Below are 16,995 nucleotides of genomic sequence, written 5' to 3'. Positions count from 1 at the left end.
TCTATAGTCTAGTCTATATATAGTATAGTCTATCGTCTAGTCTATAGTCTAGTCTATATTCTGGTCTATATTTTAGTATATAGTCTAATCTATAGTCCAGCCTATAGTCTAGCCTATAGTCTATACTATAGTCTAGTCTTTAGTCCAGTCTGTGGTCTAGTCTATAGTCTAGTCTATGGTCTAGTCTATAGTCTAGTCTATAGTCTAGTCTATAGTCTAGTCTTTAATCTAGTCTATATTCTGGGGTATATTCTAGTATATAGTCTAATCTATAGTCCAGCCTATAGTCTAGCCTATAGTCTATACTATAGTCTAGTCTATTGTATATGTTCAAGTATATAGTCTATTAGTATATGTTCAAGTATATAGTTTGGAGTCAAGTCAAGTATAGTGTAGTCTGTAGTCAAGTCTATTCTCTAATCTAGTATATAGTCTATTCTCTAGCCTCGTCTATAGCCTAGTCTGGAATAAAGTCTATAGTCAATTCTAATTTCGGTTTTATCTTTTAATTTGTTTGTTCAGATTTTCTATTTTCTTTTTCTTTGTTTTTAATTGAAATAACAAAATTCCAGGATATTTCAAATACTTTTGTTTTCAAAACGAAAGGAAAACCATACGGATTCCTATTAAGCCAATTGTTTACACTAACTTCCTTTATATTTTTCTAATTTTTCTTTATTTGTTTTGGATTTACGGATATTTTACAAAAAGCAATACAATTTGAAAGAAAAAAACAAATTTTATGATTTGCTAGTTTTCAAAACAATTAAATTCTTACTTAACGACTAAACAACAGAAAATAAAACAACAAAGTTGCAAAAATACATTTTAAAGGAAAATTTACTTTAGGTAGTTAAAAATAATAAAATGTTTATTATAAAAATCCCAAAAGAAAACATAAAGATAAGCCTTTTGTTTGTCTACCACACACACAAGCAACAGAATCTACGCGCAGGCGCATGTCTTATCAGTATTACCGCACAGCAGGTTGCAATTTTTCATGACTTAGTTTTGGTTGGATAAACAATTCTAAGATTTACACATGTATTTTAGAAATTTTTATTATAATACGACACAAATCATCATTTTGTGTGTTGTTTGTTTAGGTCTTGTTAACATTAGTTTTTGTATAAGAATTTGTGAACATTTTTTTGTTTTCAAAATTGTATCATGCTGTGTCAATACAAATAGTTATTTTTAAAAATTTAAACACTAGTACTTAAAATTTTAGGGCTGTGATTATCTGGAAGTGTCTTTTAAGAACGAGATATGTATGACAGACAATTGTCCAATTTCTGAGAATTTATAGATCTATTTGTATTTCATAGATAAAACAGTAAGTAGGATTTGTTTAAACAAGAACAAGAAGAAGAGAAAATGCAGTAAAACAAATAAAAGTAGGTTTGATAATATTTTACAATAATTATCAATTAAATTTTAAATGGGTATGACCAGTAAATATTTGTGATAAACACAATTGGGTAGAGACAAAAGAGAAGGTTTTGAGTTCCTGTTAATGATATTATTTAAACAACTTTGTAACGACTCTTTAGTCTTTTACAAATACACTGCAGCAATAACTAGTTAATATACACTAGACTAAAAACAAGAATATAGAGTACACTATAGAATAGACTATAAAATAGACTATAGAATAGACTAAAGACTACACTATAGACTAGACAATAGAATAGACTATAGACTAGAGATTTGACTATAAACTAGACTAAAGATTAGACTATAGACTAGGCTATAAACAAGCCTATAGACTAAACAACAGACTAGGCTAAAGAAGAGCATACAGACTAGCCTATAGACTGGACTATATACTAGACTATATACTAGACTATAGACTAGACTATAGTCTAGACTATATATTATACAATAGACTAGACTATAGACTACGCTATAGACTCGACTCGATTAGACTATATGCTAAACTATAGACAAGACTTCACTAGAATACATGCTAAACTATAGACTAGACTATATAGACTAGACTATAGACAACACTATAGACAAGACTATAGACTAGAGTAGACTAAAGACTAGACTATAAACTAGACTATAAACTAGATTATCGACTAGACTATAGACTAGACTATAGACTAAACTATAGACTAGACTATATACTAGATAATAGACTAGACTATAGACTATAAGCTAGACCATAGACTAGAATATAGTCTAGACTATATACTATACAATAGACTAGACTATAGACTACACTATAGACTCGACTCGATTAGACTATATGCTTAACTATAGACTAGACTATAAACAGAACTATAGACTAGACTCTATTAGACTATATACTGAACTATAGTCTATACTATATGCTAAACTATAGACTAGACTATGGACTAGAATAAAGACTAGACTATAGACTAGACTTTAGACTAGACTTCAGACTAGATTTCAGACTAGACTATAGACTAGGTTTGATTAGACTATATACTAAACTATAGACTAGACTATATGCTAAACTACATCTTAGACAATGGACTAGACTATAGACTAGACTATAGACTAGACTATAGACTAGACTATAGACTAGACTATAGACTAGAATAGAATCTAGACTATTTACTATACAATAGACTAGACAATAGACTCGACTCGATTAGACTACATACTAAACTATAGACTAGACTACACTACACTAAAATGTATGATAAACTATAGGCTAGACTATAGAGTAGACTATAGACTAGACCATTGACTAGACTATAGACTAGACTATAGACTAGACTATAGACTAGACTACAGACTAGACTTTAGTCTATACTAGACTATAGACTACACTATAAATTAGACTATAGACAGTCTATAGCCTAGACTATATTTTACCAGTAGTCAAAGTTACAATCAAGTCTATTGTACTGACCTGGTGCTATTAGATGTTTAATAGTCTAATTGCCCTTCTGATTCAATATAACATCAGCATTAGTTTTATAAATATGTATTTTTATTTGCAGACATTTGGTTTTGATCTAAATTCTATTAGTTTTCTTACAATCAACTTAACATTAACAATTAAAGTATTAAATACAAAATTATACAATTTATAAAATTATTAATCACACAGTGACTAATATATTAAGTATTTTTATAAAATTTCTTAAACTAAATTTAAAACTAAATGCTCTTTTCATTACCCACTAAAAAGTCTATAGTAAAAGGTTTCTTCGCTGGAGTCTTAGTTAATTTCTCAGAGGTTTGGCACTCGACTCCTTTCAACTGCTGATTTGAGGTTAATTGCATTAATTCATGCAAATAGGCCGTGGCTCTCATCGACTGCTCAATGATGTTAAAAGTTTGTTGAGAAAATTCCTTATATTGTTCCTCAATGGCAATATGTTCCAATTTCTTAACACGTCGACTCATGCGACAGGCAATGGTATTCTTATCACGTCTCTCTTGATCCTTGGCAGAACGTTCTTTTTTGGGGAATTTCCTTACCATATTACCATGATATTTACAAATGCTGCGTAAGGTATCATCGCTAATTTTGGGTAAAATGGCTACTGGAGGTGGGATTGCTGAGGATACACTGGTAGTTAGAGGGGTTGTTGTATGAAGTCTGCTAGTGGAGGCTTTAGGTGAATAGGCTTGTGAGTAAGTGCTGCTGGTACTGCCAAATGATGATGAACGGGGTCTGATGGCTTCGGGTATAACTACAGAGTTGTAATTGGGTGCATCGCTTATGTTCGCTGCCTTAATGAAAGGTGTTGATGTTTGACGTGTGATCGCTAAAGGTGAAAATACTTGTGAGTATGTGCTGCTGCTGCCAAATGATGTGGCACGTGATCTTTTGGCTTCGGGTAGAAAACTACTAGCGTAGTTATGTTCTTCACTATTAAGAGCCGTATGAGTTCTTTTTAGGCTCGATTCTTTTGCTAAATAATTAATGTTGTTCGAAGATGTTGATGATGTTGCGCTGGTATTATCATTAAGTCTTTCAATGTCCACTTTGATGCACTCATAGTCTCCTTGAGAAGAACTTAAAGAATTCGAACGAAAACGTTGACTACTTTGATCGAATTTTTTATGACGATATTCATAACATTCTTCCATAGGGGTGGTAGGGATAATGTTTATTGAAGTCATGATGAAATGATAATTATTTTAAATATATGAAATTATTATAAGTAAGTAATTGCTGATATTTAAATATTGCTGCAGTTGATGTTCTTATGTTGCTGTCTTGTTGTAGACTATGATCTTCTATACTTTCTCTTAATTATTATATACAAACGAACTTCCAATTTAGTTCGGCTTACCTTATCGCCAAAGTTATTTTGCTAATTCTTTTGTTTGTCACAAACATAATATTTTTACGATGTTGTTTGTTTATGTTACGGCAATTTGAAATTAGTTTTCATAGATTTTTGCACTTATTTTGGGTAAAAACTTATCACAAACCCTTGAGCAGGAACACACACACAAATGATGCGTAGCTTAGGTAGTGGTGACGATGATGATGATATTTTTGTAGTGATAAGCTGGTTGTTTACTCAATGTAAACAAACAGTAAGACAAGTAATTAAGTCATGATTGAACAAGCTTGAGCAAGTTTAGGGAAATATGAAAGTTTATTTAACTCTTTCTATAGAGAGTTCATTTTCTTATTTTGCAAGATAATAATGACTAGAGACTAGACAATAGACTGGATTATTGAATAGATTAAAAATTAGACTATATACAACGATATAGTCGGGACTATAGGCAGGGCTATAGACTAGGCTAAACTAAAAACTAGATTATAGTCTGGAGTAAAGACTAGAGTTTGGACGATACCCTATATACTACGGACTACAGACTAGACTATAGTCTCGACTATAGACTATACTATAGTCCGGACTATAGAGTAGACTAGAGTCCGGACTACAGACTAGACTAGATTATAGTCTGGACTATAGATTAGACTATAGACTAAACTATAGTCTGGACTATAGACGAGACTATACTCTGGACTATAGACTAGACTAGACTCTGGACTATAGAAAAAACTATAGTCTGGACTTTAGACTTTAGTCTCGACTATAGACTAGACTATAGTCTCGACTATAGACTAGACTATAGTCTAGACTATAGACTAGACTATAGTCTGGACTATATACTAGACTATAGTCTGGATTATAGACTAGACTATAGTCTGGACTATAGTCTGGACTATAGCCTAGACTAAAGTCTGGACTATAGACTATACTATAGTCTTGACTATAGACTTGACTATAGTCTATTGCCTTAACAATAGTCGGGATTATAGTCTGGACCATATGATAAACAAAAGCCTTCACTATAGTCCCGACTATAATCTAGTTCTGATTATAGTTGGTAATCTTCAATCCATCTTTAGATTATATTACATAGTTTAGTCTGATTATCAGCCATTATTTAATAATTATTTATTAACAATATATATTGTTTAAAGCATTATTATGTTCTTTTTTTCTTTATAATAACTTTATTACCCATTTCCCTACAATTTAATTAAAGCATTTTTTTCGCTCTTTTTTGTTTTGCAAAATTTCAAAATTACCTTTATTGTTTTCCTCTATGATTTTTTTTTATCCAAAAAGTGTTACAATAAAACAATTAATAAACAAAGTATTTTTTTTATATTTTCCATAAAAATAATTTTTGTTTAAAAAGCAAATTTAGTAAATTTTACAAAAAAAAAGTTAAAGACTTCCGTTGCTAAACCATGACGCTAAACGGCTGAGCAAATAAGTAATATATTGTGGTTGTCCGGTAAAAAGTAATAAGTTAGTTTATTGCAATAATCAATCAGATTATCACATTTTGCTGCAAATGAATTTATTACTCTCTACCTTTATCTGCAGTTTTTTTTAATTTTTTTGTTTAATAACAAAATTTTATAAATCTTAATTATTTTGTTTAGTTTTATTGTTATTTTTGTTATGTTTAACTCTCTCGTTATCTGTTTATTCATAAAAAATATATAATTTCAATTTTCAAATGCAACCAACTAAAGAGAAGTTTCCGTTTTGCGTGTTTTTTTGTCGCTTGGATACATGCATGAACAAATTTCTGTTAAAAACAAATAAAAATCTTGAGTAAATACATGATTTTATAGTTTTTTGGCTTAAGAAATAATTGCAGAATTGCTAAAAATATACAAAGAAATAATTTTAGAAGAAATCACAAAAAAAAATAATAATTGAAGCAAAATTTTACCTCTAGTACAGTTCAAGTTGTGTTCTAGTTCTGTTTTACTTCTGTTCTAGTTCTGTTGTAGTTCTGTTCTAGTTCCGTTCTAGTTCCGTTCTAGTTCCGTTCTAGTTCCATTCTAGTTCTGTTCTAGTTCTGTTCAAGTTCAGTTCTAGATGTGTTCTAGTTCTGTTTTAGTTCTGTTCTAGTTCCAGTTCTGTTCTAGTTCTGTTCTAGTTCTGTTCTAGTTCTGTTCTAGTTCTGTTCTAGTTCTGTTCTAGTTCTGTTCTAGTTCTGTTCTAGTTCTGTTCTAGTTCTGTTCTAGTTCTGTTCTAGTTCTGTTCTAGTTCTGTTCTAGTTCTGTTCTAGTTCTGTTCTAGTTCTGTTCTAGTTCTGTTCTAGTTTTGTTCTAGTTCTGTTCTAGTTCTGTTCTAGTTCTGTTCTAGTTCCAGTTCTGTTCTAGTTCTGTTCTAGTTCTGGTTTAGTTCTGTTCTAGTTCTGTTCTAGTTCTGTTCTAGTTCTGTTCTATTTCTGTTCTAGTTCTGTTCTAGTTCCGTTCTTGTTCTGTTCTAGTTCTGTTCTAGTTCTAGTTCTGGTTCTGTTCTAGTTCTGGTTCTGTTCTAGTTCTGTTCTATTTCTGTTCTAGTTCTGTTCTTATTTTAAAATCATATAATTAAAAATCATATTTAATTATAGGCGTTAAAAGAGTTAGTTGAAATCTAATTGTAATTTCAAACTTAAAAAAGGAAATACATATGTCTGAGAAAAACGAATAAATTACTTAAGAAATTAATGCTTTTAAACAGGGCTGGAACTTTTTAGGTAAAAATTAAATAAAATTATAATTAAAAAACTATCGTAAAATGTTATTACAGCAATGGAAAGCTGTCATCTAAAGCTATCAAAATCATTGAAAATGAACAAAATAATTTAATATAATTTTGTAGCTTTGTTTCTTACATTTTTTAAATTTAAAATTAGCAATAATAAATTCCTAAACACGTGCCTTTATTTATTTGTTTTAACTTTAAAAACAAATTAAAGCAATTATTTTTTTATTTTAACATATTGACCCATTAAAGTTTTATTTAAATTGTAAATCAATGTTAAAAAGTACCGGCAATAACAACGAAGTCTATGAATAATAATTCACTTAGAGAACATTTGATTTTGTATCTATAATTAAGAAAATCATCGAATTGTGACTAAACGTCATTATATGAATGAAAAATAAAGTCAAAATGTACAAAATATTTAATCGAGTAGCTTATAAACAGAACTAGAACAGAACTAGAACAGAGCTAGAACAGAACTAGAACAGAACTAGAACAGAACTAGAAGAGAACTAGAACAGAACTAGAAAAGAACTAGAACAGAACTAGAACAGAACTAGAACAGAACTAGAACAGAACTAGAACAGAACTAGAACAGAACTAGAACAGAAGTAGAACAGAACTAGAACAGAACAAGAATAGAACTAAAACACAACTAGAACAAGAAAAGAACGGAGCTAGAACAGAACTAGAACAGAACTAAAACAGAACTAGAACATAACTAAAATATAAAACTAAAACAGAACTAGAACAGAACAAGAATAGAACTAAAACACAACTAGAACTAGAACAGAACTAGAACAAGAAAAGAACAGAGCTAGAACAGAGCTAGAACAGAGCTAGAACAGAACTAGAACAGAACTGGAACAGAACTAGAACATAACTAGAACAGAACTAAAATATAAAACTAAAAGAGAACTAGAACAGAACTAGAACAGAACTAGAACAGAACTAGAACAGAACGAGAACAGAACTAGAACAGAACTAGAACAGAACTAGAACTAGAACTAGAACAGAACTAGAACAGAATTAGAACAGAACTAGAACTAGAACAGAACAGAACAGAACTAGAACAAAACTAGAACAGAACTAGAACAGAACTAGAACAGAACTAGAACAGAACTAGAACAGAACTAGAACAGAACTAGAACAGAACTAGAACAGAACTAGATCAGAACTAGAACAGAACTAGAACAGAACTAGAACAGAACTAGAACAGAACTAGAACAGAACTAGAACAGAACTAGAACAGAACTAGAACAGAACTAGAACAGAACTAGAACAGAACTAGAACTGAACTAGAACTGAACTAGAACTGAGCTAGAACAGAACTGGAACAGAACTAGAACAGAACTAGAACAGAACTAGAACAGAACTAGAACAGAACTAGAACAGAACTAGAACAGAACTAGAACTAGAACAGAACTAGAACAGAACTAGAACAGAACTAGAACAGAACTAGAACAGAACTAGAACAGAACTAGAACAGAACTAGAACAGAACTAGAACAGAACTAGAACAGAACTAGAACAGAACTAGAACAGAACTAGAACAGAACTAGAACAGAACTAGAACTGAACTAGAACAGAACTAGAACAGAACTAGAACAGAACTAGAACAGAACTAGAACAGAACTAGAACAGAACTAGAACAGAACTAGAACAGAACTAGAACAGAACTAGAACAGAACTAGAACAGAACTAGAACAGAACTAGAACAGAACTAGAACTAGAACAGAACTAGAACTGAACAAGAACTACTTAAACTAGAACTGAACTAGAACAAAACAGAACTAAAACAGAACTAGAACAGAAATAGAACAGAACTAGAACAAAACTAGAACAGAACTAAAACAGAACTAGAACAGATCTTGTCTCATAGAAGAATTCCTATAGAAGATTTAATTTTACACCAAACAGATTTTTTGCAATTTTATTTTCCAATAAAAAAAACTTAAACTGAAGTCAAGCTCATTAAGCATTCATTATACAAAAACGAAATTTCTCTTTACTCTCTCTCTCTCTCTTTGTGCATGCTTTTGATTGATACTCTTTATGTAGAATTTTATAAAATATAAAAATTTATGTTGTTGAAACATGTAAAATAATAAATAAATACTTAATTTATTATTTTACTCACATCGTTTTTTAATAAATAATAATAATACAATTGAAAATACCGGCTAACTAGTTGTCTGTCTATTCGTCTGTCTGTCTATCTTTCGAAATATTGTGGGGTCGGTCTGTAGTTGTATGATGTTGGTTGACCAATACCTACCTAATAAATTTGTTGTATTCTGAAACAAAAACCACTATAGTTGCGAGTATGAGCCAAATCGTATATAGATACGATAAAAAATTATAAAAAATAGATAAAAAAATAAAAGTTATTTAATCGTGATTTTTGTTTAATCGTCATTTGTTTTTGTGTTTTTTTTCGTTTTCAATCTATAGATTAAGTTAGTACTTGATGTTGTACAACAAATTGCTTATTGTTTTTGTCATTGTTATTTTTTTGTTATTATTTTATTCTGTGGTTTGTCTCCCTTTTGAGTTGACGTACGTAATTTTTTTTCTATATTGCAAATAAATACAAGGTTGACCATTATTTTGCAGTTTAGAAGTGGTCTAGACTTGCTGTTAAACGGGTGGAAAAAATTTATCGATTGTTATAAAAGAAACCCTAATAAAAGGATTAAGTTTATAACAAAAAACGGATAATTAAAAAATTAAAAAACATGTTTAGCGGATTAAATATTTTCATAGTTTTAAGTTTGAATGCGTGGTTGGTGTTAGCAGCACCACAAGTTCATAATTTCAAGGAAATTTCCGAATTACGTGAGTGAAAATATTGAATTATTTACAAGATTTCTAAAGGAAAATAATTAAAAACAATAAAAAATTGTTCTAATTATAATAAAAAAATATATATTGTGCAAAACGAAATAGTCTTTTAAAAAATATAAAAAAAAATGTTAATTTCTAATTATTTTTCATAAAAATAATAGACAACGTCAAGAACTTTTAAAAATAGAAAAAATAATTAAAATCGTTTAATATGTTTGCCTATATTAACAGTAAACTTAATTAAGGACTAATTAAAAAAGTCAAATCTGACAGATAACATGACAAAGATGGCAAAAATTTCAAAAACTCTAATGTAATCTTCAAAAATTTTTAAATACTAATTTTTTAAAATTTGTTCAGTGTTTGTAATCTTATTTTTATATTTTTGAACCCATCGTATTGCTGAAATAAAGATATACATATTACTTATGTATGTTATAATATCTATTTAATATAAATTTTCTATAATTTATTAAATGACATGAGTTATTAATGTAAATCCCAGAATATAAACTAAATCACTTGAGCTACTTAAAAAAATAATCACGTTTTGAAATGTTGACAAATGACAAACAATTTGCTTAATAAAAGAAGATTCCTTCACAAAATCTTTAAAAAATTAAACAATTAAAGCAGAACTGAACTAGAACTGAACTTAAAGAGAACAGAACTAGAACAGAACTAGAGCAGAACTTGAATAGAACTAGAGCAGAACTAGACTAAAACTAGAACAGAACTAGAACAGAACCAGAATAGAACTAGAATAGAACTAGAACAGAACTAGAACAGAACTAGAACAGAACTAGAACAGAACTAGAACAGAACTAGAACAGAACTAGAACAGAACTAGAACAGAACTAGAACAGAACTAGAACAGAACTAGAACAGAACTAGAACAGAACTAGAACAGAACTAGAACAGAACTAGAACAGAACTAGAACAGAACTAGAACATAACTAGAACAGAACTAGAACAGAACTAGAAAAGAACTAGAACAGAACTATCACAGGACTATCACAGAACTAGAACAGAAATAGAACAGAACTAGAACAGAACTAGAACAGAACTAGAACAGAACTAGAACAGAACTAGAACAGAACTAGAACAGAACTAAAACAGAACTAGAACTGAACTAGAACTGAACTAGAACAGAACTAGAACAGAACTAGAACAGAACTAGAACTGAACTAGAACTGAACTAGAACTGAACTAAATCAGAACTAGAACAGAACTAGAACAGAATTAGAACAGAACTAGAACAGAACTAGAACAGAACTAGAACAGAACTAGAACAGAACTAGAACAGAACTAGAACAGAACTAGAACAGAACTAGAACAGAACTAGAACAGAACTAGAACAGAACTAGAACAGAACTAGAACAGAACTAGAACAGAACTAGAACAGAACTAGAACAGAACTAGAACAGAACTAGAACAGAACTAGAACAGAACTAGAACAGAACTAGAACAGAACTAGAACAGCACTGAACTAGAACAGCACTGAACTAGAACAGCACTGAACTAGAACTGAACTAGAACTGAACTAGAACTGAACTAGAACTGAACTAGAACTGAACTAGAACAGAACTAGAACTGAACTAGAACTGAACTAGAACTGAACTAGAACTGAACTAGAACTGAACTAGAACTGAACTAGAACTGAACTAGAACTGAACTAAAACTGACCTAGAATTGAACTAGAACTAATCTAGAACTGAACTAGAACAGAACTGAACTAGAACTAAACTAGAACTTAACTAGAACTGAACTAGAAGTTAAACTGAACTTGAACTGTACTAGCACTGAACTACAACATCTGAATTCCAAGTTTATCGCATATTTCTTTGAGAATATTTGAAACATTTTTTAAACTTTATGAATGAATTTTATTAACTCTGTGACTTTCATTACATTGTTTATTTAATTTTTATTTTTTTATATATTAACACTACTCAAGGTAAAACCAGGCCTAGTTTTTTTAATTTGACAGTTTTATGACGCATTTATGTTTTATGATTTTATAAAATACATCACAATCACACTCACTAGATACTTTTTTAGAATCTGCCGATTCCAATGAATCAGCAGCATAAATAAGTAACATATTGAAGCTTAAAAAACTAATTATTATATTCTGTATTTGCCACATTTTTTTATAGAATTTTTAGTTGCAACTTAAGTTTGAACACTTTTAGTATTTGAAAATTGAAAAACTTTATTTAAACCGTATTGCTCTAAGTCTGTATGTTATTTAAACAGCATTTGATCAATAAATAATGTTTTTATTAGAAATTCTAAAAAAGTTGCATAGAATGATTTTTGTTACCTAATGAACAGTCATGATAGAATTGAAAATACCCTAATGATTTTAAGACAACTTTGAAATATTTCTATCAGACATTTTTTTTCAAAAACTCAAACAAAATATTCATTCTAAATTTCAAAATGCCTTTTGATTTGTTTCTTCTATATCTTCCACTTAAAATTTCCATTCATATTTTTTTATTGGATTTTAGCATTTTCTGAAGTCTATATGACCGTTTCCTTCTTGAATTACATAGTGTCAAGTGCACTGATCTCTAGTCACAGTGTTTCAAGTAAAACTACTCGTAACTGGAAATGTAATCATAATATTACATTAACAAGTACTATTGAATAATTTAATGCAACCAATTAAATACAAATTTAATTTTATTTTTATGCAAATAAAGTAATAACGTTGTTAGTAGAAACCTGTCCAAAGGGACAGGTTAAGAAATAAACTAGTCCTGTAACAGATTTTTTTAAAGCTAGATATTGTTTTTTTCGGTCATAATAGCCACTATTGACGACGCTATGTTTGAATCGCTTTTATCAACTCAACCGTTTCTAGTTCAGATCTCGATCAGTTCTAGCTCACTTCTAGTTCAGTCCAGTTCTAATTCAGTTCTAGTTTAGTCCAGTTCTAGTTCAGTCCAGTTCTAGTTCAGTCCAGTTCTAGTTCAGTTCTAGTTCAGTTCTAGTTCAGTTCTAGTTCAGTTCTAGTTCAGTTCTAGTTCAGTTCTATTTCAGTTCTAGTTCAGTTCTAGTTCAGTTCTAGTTCAGTTCTAGTTCAGTTCTAGTTCAGTTCTAGTTCAGTTCTAGTTCAGTTCTAGTTCAGTTCTAGTTCAGTTCTAGTTAGTTCTAGTTCAGTTCTAGTTCAGTTCTAGTTCAGTTCTAGTTCAGTTCTAGTTCAGTTCTAGTTCAGTTCTAGTTCAGTTCTAGTTCAGTTCTAGTTCAGTTCTAGTTCAGTTCTAGTTCAGTTCTAGTTCAGTTCTAGTTCAGTTCTTATTCAGTTCTAGTTCAGTTCTTATTCAGTTCTAGTTCAGTTCTAGTTCAGTTCTAGTTCAGTTCTAGTTCAGTTCTAGATCAGCTCTAGTTCAGTTCTAGTTCAGTTCTAGTTCATCTCTAGTTCAGTTATGGTCTGCTTCTGTTCTGTTTCTGTTCTGCTTCTGTTCTGGTTCTGTTCTGCTTCTGTTTTGGTTCTAATTTCAATATTTTATATAAAGCTTGTTCTTTTGCAAATCTTATATTTAATCATTCAAATATTTATTACAACAATTATATTTACATATATTAAAAAATAACAAAGTTTTGGTTTAATATTAACAGTTATTTTAACAGTTTACCAGTTTTAAAATATAGACTTATTCACGAAAATTATAAAATTAATCCTTAGTTAGAATCAAGTCAAATGGTAAATGAGAGAAGTATTCATTGCTAACTTTAAGGAATTCAGGTTCCCAAGTGGAGCGAGTTTCAGGTATAAGAGATTTATAGACATTGCGCCAATTTTGATTCACAAATTCTAAAATGGCGTCATCTGAAAATAAGGAATATTATATCAATAAATAGTTTATAGAAAAAAATCTTAAAAACTTACTTAAAATTTGATCTGGCACTAGACCAGTGGCAAAGAATTTCATATTACCCAAAGTGGGATCAATATTAAATTTTGTTAGACGCATATATTTGTGACCATTACGTTCGTATAGCTCAGCTTCAGGTGAGGCAATGACGCCAATATCGGCTTTTGGGTTTCAATAAAAAAAATTTAATTAACCTCGATTTAATTTTTATGGTATAGAAAAAACTTACTCATGGTCAAATTAAACACCCCCTTCGAATTCATTATAGCATCATTTATCTTTACCTCAGCCTTATATTTTCCTTCTATGAACAATTTTGGGGTTTTAGACTTAATCTCTAATTTAATGTTGTCACCATTCTTTCTAAAATCTACATTATTTATTTTGGTATCACTGAGACCACTTATTTTGAGATTACGTAGTGCCACTTTGCCTTTTATAATATTATTGGTGAATTCATAACTTGTCTTTTCCACTTCCAACGGGTCCATAGGTGGTATATTTAGCTCGGGTATACCATTTTTGGCTCTTGGTATCATTTCTTGGTAAGCATTGCGTATGCATTCGTTAATGTTGACATCTTTTTCACTGCAAACGGGTACATCGCTGGCTGGAAAGAGAAGAAAGGAAAAATTATATTAAGTATAAAAATTCTAAATTCTAAGCATAGCAGAACTAGAACAGAACTAGAACAGAACTAGAACAGAAGTAGAACAGAACTAGAACATAACTAGAACATAACTAGAACATAACTAGAACAGAACTAGAACAGAACTAGAACAGAACTAGAACAGAACTAGAACAGAACTAGAACAGAACTAGAACAGAACTAGAACAGAACTAGAACAGAACTAGAACAGAACAGAACTAGAACAGAACTAGAACTCAACAAGAACTGAACTAGAACTCAACTAGAACTGAAATAGAACTGAACTAGAACTGAACTAGAACTGAACTAGAACTGAACTAGAAATGCACTAGAACTGAACTAGAACTGAACTAGAACAGAACTAGAACAGAACTAGAACAGAACTAGAACAGAACTAGAACTCAACTAGAACTGAACTACAACTGAACTAGAACTGAACTAGAACTGAACTAGAACTGAACTAGAACTGAACTAGAAATGCACTAGAACTGAACTAGAACTGAACTAGAACTGAACTAGAACTGAACTAGAACTGAACTAGAACTGAACTAGAACTGAACTAGAACTGAACTAGAACTGAATTAGAATTGAACTAGAACTGAACTGAAACTTAACTAGAACTGTACTAGAACTGAACTAGAATCGAACTAGAACTGAACTAGAAATGAATTAGAACTGAATTAGAACTGATTTGGTACTGAATTAAAACTTAACTAGAACTGAACTAGTACATAACCAACCGATAGTAATAATTTGAGGTTTAAATTAATATTATAAAACAAAAGACTTAAGACACAAACTTTATTTGTAAATAATTTTTCTTGATCTTTTTATTTTTTTACAAATTTAAACAAAAATCATATAAATGTCATTTCTATCATTTAAATATTCTTATAAAATGTTTTTAAAATTTAATTATCAAACATGTTTCAGCTGTTAAAAAAAATATCAAAATTTATTTGATTGAAACGTGTACTTTAACTTTTTGTGTTCAAATAAACATATATTTCTCTTAATTGTGTATAGATAAAAAAAAAATAAAACAAACAAATTCCTTAGTCATCATTAAGCAAATACTTATTGTACGCAAAATAACAAAAATAAAAAAAACAAAAAAATACATACTCGTAAAATTTTAAAATAAAAATTTCATTGTCAAGTTCATGAAAGTTCAAAAAATCGTGTTTGAATTTCATTTTCAAAAACTTTCAAACGCAATCAACTACAAACACCGAAAAAAAGTGCAAGTTATTTTATTTTTCGATTTTAGTTGAAAGTTAAAATTAGATTTCTGTTTTTTTTATTTAAATTAATCATACGCCCTCATGTAAACAACATGTGAAGAGATCTCTAACTGCGTGTTTTTTGTAAAGATCGGGAGAGTAATAAAGTATTTTTGTTGTTTTTGTGAATATTAATATTTAGCATTATTAACTGTAATTTAGTAAAATCAAAATAAATATAGTTTGTACAAAGTCAGGCATGCACATTCACGCTTGACTAAAGCCGTTAATATAAAAAACAATAATGTACTTTGCTCAAGCAAATAAATAAAAGTTCAATTGGAAAAATATATATAAAAAATCTGAATTAAAACTTTTTTATTGAAATTATCATAACCTCCGGCCCTCAACGTGTTAATTTTATTTTCTATATTACTTGTTCATTAACAACAATTAACAAACGTATTTCTAAAATGTTTAATTATTTAATTTGTTGAAATTTATACATTTACGTACATTTACTCTCAAGCTATAGAAATATAATTAAATATTTACATAATTATCTAAAGGACTGGTTAGGCAAAAAAGCTAATTCTATTAATATTTGTTTTTAATTAGAATTTGTTAGTTTAATTCTGAGCAAATTAAGGAAGTTAAATAAAAAACAGTACTTAAACAAAAGATAGTTATTAAAACTAATTTATAAATTGGGACTTCATGACATACAAACTTTTGAAATTTTAGTAAAAATTTAATGTAAAATCATTAAACACATTTGTTATTAAGTGATTCACAGTTTAATTCTTGAACTGAACTTAGCTAAAGTTTGGGTCTTAAGTCTTTTGTTTTACAAAATTAAAATATTCGTTTTGTTCTAGTTCTGTTCTAGTTATGTTCTAGTTCTGTTTTAGTTCTGTTCTAGTTCTGTTCTAGTTCTGTTCTACTTCTGTTCTAGTTCTGTTCTGTTCTAGTTCTGTTCTAGTTCTGTTCTAGTTCTGTTCTAGTTCTGTTCTAGTTCTGTTCTAGTTCTGTTCTAGTTCTGTTCTAGTTCTGTTCTAGTTCTGTTCTAGTTCTGTTCTAGTTCTGTTCTAGTTCTGTTCTAGTTTTAGTCTAGTTCTATTCTAGTTCTGTTCTAGTTCTGTTCTAGTTCTGTTCTAGTTCTGTTCTAGTTCTGTTCTAGTTCTGTTCTAGTTCTGTTCTAGTTCTGTTCTAGTTCTGCTCTAGTTCTGTTCTAGTTCTATTCTAGTGCTGTTCTGGTTCTGTGTTAGTTCTGTTCTAGTTTTAGTCTAGTTCTATTCAAGTTCTGTTCTAGTTCTGTTCTAGTTCTGTTCTAGTTCTGTTCTAGTTCTGTTCTAGTTCTGTTCTGTTCTAGTTCTGTTC

The 16,995-nt window shown here is 29.9% G+C and overlaps 3 protein-coding genes across 3 annotated transcripts in view; 1 reads left to right on the top strand and 2 right to left on the bottom strand.

The window, feature by feature from the left end:
* Nucleotides 1–3,138: 3,138 nt before the first annotated feature.
* LOC111679631 (protein Mabiki-like) lies at nt 3,139–4,110 on the bottom strand. Its single transcript, XM_023441215.2, has 2 exons — nt 3,722–4,110; nt 3,139–3,565 (listed from the first exon to the last, which is right to left on the bottom strand). The coding sequence occupies exons 1-2, from the start codon at nt 4,108–4,110 to the stop codon at nt 3,139–3,141; spliced, it is 816 nt and encodes a 271-aa protein (XP_023296983.2).
* A 9,291-nt stretch (nt 4,111–13,401) lies between these two features.
* On the bottom strand, nt 13,402–14,360 carry LOC111679620 (protein takeout-like; the record flags this gene model as incomplete). Its single annotated transcript, XM_046955868.1, has 3 exons — nt 13,402–13,697; nt 13,758–13,904; nt 13,973–14,360. Coding segments are annotated over 3 exons (690 nt in total), but the record flags the coding sequence as incomplete, so codon positions are not given.
* A 930-nt stretch (nt 14,361–15,290) lies between these two features.
* The window catches only part of LOC111679622, a 3,101-nt gene continuing 1,396 nt past the window's right edge, over nt 15,291–16,995 (top strand). Inside the window, exon 1 of the mRNA XM_023441205.2 lies at nt 15,291–15,318. Coding sequence (XP_023296973.2) covers nt 15,291–15,318 — 28 coding nt within the window. The remainder of the gene's footprint in view (nt 15,319–16,995) is intronic.

This window comes from Lucilia cuprina, chromosome 2 (assembly GCF_022045245.1).
Source record: "Lucilia cuprina isolate Lc7/37 chromosome 2, ASM2204524v1, whole genome shotgun sequence".
Taxonomy (NCBI): domain Eukaryota; kingdom Metazoa; phylum Arthropoda; class Insecta; order Diptera; family Calliphoridae; genus Lucilia; species Lucilia cuprina.
The sequence above is the reverse complement of the archived record's forward strand: the minus strand, read 5'-3'. Positions and strand labels throughout refer to the sequence as shown.